This window comes from Clavelina lepadiformis, chromosome 8 (genome assembly GCF_947623445.1).
Source record: "Clavelina lepadiformis chromosome 8, kaClaLepa1.1, whole genome shotgun sequence".
Lineage (NCBI taxonomy): Eukaryota > Metazoa > Chordata > Ascidiacea > Aplousobranchia > Clavelinidae > Clavelina > Clavelina lepadiformis.
This window is the reverse complement of record NC_135247.1, coordinates 16,612,565-16,617,239: the sequence shown is the minus strand read 5'-3', so window position 1 is coordinate 16,617,239 and position 4,675 is coordinate 16,612,565. Positions and strand designations below refer to the sequence as shown.

Genomic DNA, 4,675 nt, shown 5'->3' with positions numbered 1-4,675 from the left:
CTTCTTGAAGAGATGAAGGCAGATCGTGTACTGTGACTGTGGCAACTGCAAAGTGCACATATTGTAAATTATTTATTCGTTAAAATGGTAACGCTTATAAATCCTCTAACTTATATTTTTTTTAAACTATGACAAATTATTTCAATTGCGCAAAATATAGCACTATACAAATTACAAACTTGTACACAATACATATATAATAGGTATGTATTTTTATTATAGTATGTATTACAGTAGCCATGGCAGTTACCAACGTAATGAAATATAATAACGCAAAAGCAGTGCAGTAATCACAAACTTTGCTTTTTAAAAATAAAGACGGGTTTACATTTTTGACCGTAAAACTAAGGGCTATAATTTTGGAACAAGTTGCAAAATTTACTAAGTTTACGTTAGCATTAAATCTCTAATACAGTACTCAAATACAATGCATATTATATCTATTGTAATAAAATTTAGTGTGTACACCACCAATTAACGCTGCGTAAACCGACTTTTTCATAATAAAGTAACCAATCACCAATGCAATAGACAATTTATTGCCAAAAGTTTAATCATTTAATATCACGAATCTCGTTCCTCGTGTTCGTACAACAGAATGTAAATCCATTCATTTTTGGCCGGACAACAGCCAGACATATGTGCAAATGGAGTATATTGAACGTTTTCAACTAGCTTTGGTAATGCTACTGATCAGTGTTTTACATAAAAATATGCCCCTCCGGTCTCCTTCATAACAATGTCGCAAAGCTTGAAAATAGTTCGCAACGGTTCATGGTTGCAAAATAAAACAGTGTTGGCTACATTACAAAGCTTTTTTTTGTATTAGCAATCGCACGCAATTCAAGCATTACTGCGTTATGTGTAATTTCGTCGTCGTCCTCTGTTTTTGCTTTTTCTACGAATCATTGATTACGCATGGAATCACTCTGGGATCAAGTGCGAAGTAAAAACGTAAAGCGCTTAACTCACCACCGGCAGGCGAAATTAGTTACAAGGAAGTCTTGCAAACGGAGCAGAAAACTTTTGAAACTAAGTTGTTTTGAACAGCAATAAAAGTTTCATAACTTTGCTTGCCACAAGTTATGAAGTTTTACAAAAAAAATGGAATAATCGGTTGCCGCAAAACAAAATGCCACATATGTAATGCCTGGAAAAACAACAGAATTGCCAACAAACCTTCAATCCTTTTAATGAAAGTTTCATGCAAACCATTCTTGAAAGCGAAATTTCGTAACCAAGGGTCCATCTCTGCAGTGTGGTGTTTGAAAAGAAAGTATTACTAGACTTGTGTAAGACATCATCCGCAAAGTTGTCTTTCATTGGTTGGATTGTTGGATACTTCCCAACTTATTTTGAGACTTTTTTCTTTCCGGCTAAATATTCTCCAGGTCTACCCACTTCTCTCAATTTCCTTTTTTCGTGGCCAGTTAGTTTGCCTGCATGTAATCGTTAGCCGCAATACTTTATGCATAGTTCTCCAAAAACTTGGTTTTGTGTGCTAAATCATGAAGCTCTTTATTTGTAGAAACTGTACCAGCTATCAGAATGCAAATTATGCATGCAATTCCATTCGACTTTACCACAACCATTTGCGGAAACATGTTCGCGACTCTAGTTTTCGTTACGCTTGTCAAATTGAAAATTACAGGAAGAGATAAAAATTCCAATTCCCTGGCACAACCTAAAAAATAAAAATTGTCCAAGGAAAGTAAGTCTGGGTGCAAACAACCTCAACCCAGAGATTATGTTTATGTAATTGACCCTACCCCAAACTCAAAATGGCATCAAACTTGCTTTACCTCAACACCAAAACACAAACAAGCAAACCTACCTTGAACATTTTTGTTGTGATTGTTAGCCTAGATGTCGTATTTTTTTGTGAAAAGTGAATGAAGTATTCGTAGCACTTGTGTGCGTTGACATTTCCGGATTATTTGAAAAAAGCTTTTACCATTTAGGGAAAATAATTTGGGTAATGAAATTTGTAAAAAAATCTTGGCCTACTGTACTGTACTTACGTGGGAAAACTTTTAAGTTCCTTCGTCCTTTTACAACCTTGCATTTAGTAAAAAATCTCATGAAATTATGGCATTGCAGGGATAAGAAAGGTTTTAAACAGTGACGAAATGTCACCATCTAAATATTAATGTGGTGTTTATCGCGGTAACAGCAACTATTAAGCCGGTAACTCCGACTGTGTCAAGTGGCTGAATATATTACGTGACACGAATGACATTAAGCCACTGGTTTTGCACTTGTAACGAAGTTAACGCCAATCACATCGTACACTGGGTTTTATTTAGCCATAATTGTTTCCAATGCATCGGTGGTGCGTAGTTAGCCATAAAAAAGCGTTGCGAACTGTATGTAGGCAGGTTTATGGTACTTGGACCAAAATAAGGCGTGGGAAGTGTTTTTTGGACGAAAGTGGCATTTTATCAGTCAATGATGAAAATTGTGGACTATTATCAGTCACTATTTTTTCCTGTGTAGCAGTTTATTTTATTGTTCCCTTAATTCATTTCTATTCTGTCTTGGCTTGTGTGCAACCATGCGAATCGATTGCACACATGGCCCTTATCATCAGAACATAGACAACATAAATTCAATGCTGTTATCACAAGTTAGGCAGCGCATGTTTACCATAACGAATAAATGGAAGATGTGGACAGTGGCAAATCTTTCAGTAACATGTGTTAATCTTTCTGCAGTAAATTGTGAAGCACTGAACTTTTGAAGTGGATCTTTGGGCCCCACGCTTGTTAAGGCCGGCCATGATTCCAAGAACAAAAATTCAGATTCCACACCAATAACAGTTTAAACTTTTATATGTAAGAGTAATTTGTTAACAGAATTAACAAAATAACAATGATACGACCATAGCAAAATAGACAAGGTGTAACAGCTTCGCATACGTACCGCTTTCAGTCTTTACTGACGAAATGATGATAACAATTGAACACCGAAGCAAGGAAACGAAGCCCAACCGCATTATATTATACACGATGGGCAATAAAAGTTTGCTTTTGAGCAGCAAAGTAATTAAAAAAGGCTTAATTAGCTTATTATGTTACTGAATGCAGAAACACATTTGCCTATAGGAGTAGGCCGCTACCGCATTACTTATTTCAACACAGAAATTTTATACGAGATAAATCATAGCACAAAATGTAGCTCAACAAGCCGAATATTAGCACACTCCGCAACATTTCTTGTCGTATCCTTCCAAGTTCATTTCCCGGCCAAGTTGGCACATCACACACAAGTTGCAGCAAACAGAAACGCATGCGTCCTCACATAAAGAACCCTGAATAGGAAAAACAATTTTGGGCAATATCAAAGGCATTAAGCACTTTTTCATAGAATCGAAATAATGATTAAAATTTTCTAAATACTTTTCATTATCTGGTCGAAATGCATAGGCTGCATTTGTTTTCGTTTATAGCCTTTAACAATTGTTACCTCAATTCTGTGAGTAATCCTAAACTTCGCTCTCATCAAAGCTAAGCCTCCGTAGCAGTAGCCTAAGCAGCAATTCTCGTCCATACGACGTGACAATCCACACATGTAGCATGAAGTGCAACACGTTACGCAAAGACCTTGAAACCAAAAATCATTATTCACTCTATCATTTATATTGCGCTCAAAAACCTTTACCAAAAACGATATATGATCGAAGAAAGCATTGCGATAACATTATTTTAAAGTTGAAGGATTTAAAAATGCTAAAAGGAATGTTTAGTCGATTAGGTCTATGCATAAGTTAAGCCCACATACAAACTCCACAATCGCTGCAACAGTCGCACAAGCCAGCTTGCCATATTCTTCCTGCTGGTTGCGTGGTTACGACGCTAGTACTGTGAATAACCGTTGTTTGGTTTGCGGCCATTGGCATGGGTTGATGGTGTACGACTTGATTCACAAATTGGCCCTGCGGAAATGTAGGCCCATTTGCTGCATTGCCACCACTGCCGTACGATGGAGGGTACGGTGGATAAGCGCTTTGTCCTGTCTCTTCATTTTGTAGAAGGGGGTATTTAGGATCGTTATCGCTCATGGTTGTCATTTCTATTTAGGACAGTGTCAAGGTTGCAAACATAGTTAACAAACTACAAATTTAAGAACTGCAAACAAAATTAAACATTTTTAAACATCACTAAGCCAGTTAAGCCTTTTGAACAGTTGTAAACCAATCCCTAACGGTTAACTGTAGTAACTTGCCAATGTTGTTGGCTTTTCACTGTTGACTTTACAGTAGAAACGTAAGCAAACGGCTTTGCTACTGGTTGTAAGTTCTTTACACCAATCCAACTCAATCTAATTTCTTAACAAGTATAAGTTACTTGTAAAATCGTCTACTCAGTTTGATGCAGTGGAGTCATGATGTGCTCGTTAATGATTAATTCGCACAAAAATATCTCGTGACCGTCACGTGCGACAGATTTAATAACAATATCAAATTGTTGACGTTTTCATTACACGCTTCTGAGCGCAGTGTACGACTGAGTTCAACCAACATAGAAATATTGTGCTGGTTGGTTTATACTATGATGTCGCTTTTACAGATACAATTTTGTGCTGAAAACGACGTTGTTTAAATACAATACAGTTATCCAATATCCAATTCATACACATTTTGAAAAAGAAGCAAAACATTATGAAACAGTTAATA

The 4,675-nt window shown here is 36.6% G+C and overlaps 1 protein-coding gene across 1 annotated transcript; it reads right to left on the bottom strand.

The window, feature by feature from the left end:
* Nucleotides 1–2,813: 2,813 nt before the first annotated feature.
* On the bottom strand, nucleotides 2,814–4,146 carry LOC143469318 (placenta-specific gene 8 protein-like). The gene is made up of 3 exons (XM_076966972.1): nucleotides 3,781–4,146; nucleotides 3,466–3,602; nucleotides 2,814–3,310 (listed from the first exon to the last, which is right to left on the bottom strand). Exons 1-3 carry the CDS (start codon nucleotides 4,067–4,069, stop codon nucleotides 3,194–3,196), a joined length of 543 nt encoding a protein of 180 aa, XP_076823087.1. The 5' UTR covers nucleotides 4,070–4,146; the 3' UTR covers nucleotides 2,814–3,193.
* Nucleotides 4,147–4,675: the final 529 nt, after the last annotated feature.

Coding starts and splice junctions, on each gene's coding strand:
- LOC143469318 (XM_076966972.1), bottom strand. CDS start 4,069: ATGACAACCATGAGCGATAACGATCCTAAATACCCCCTTCTACAAAAT. Junction 3,603..3,780: donor TTGCAGCGATTGTGGAGTTT/GTATGTGGGCTT, acceptor TTTGGTTTCAAG/GTCTTTGCGTAACGTGTTGC. Junction 3,311..3,465: donor GGATTACTCACAGAATTGAG/GTAACAATTGTT, acceptor TTTCCTATTCAG/GGTTCTTTATGTGAGGACGC.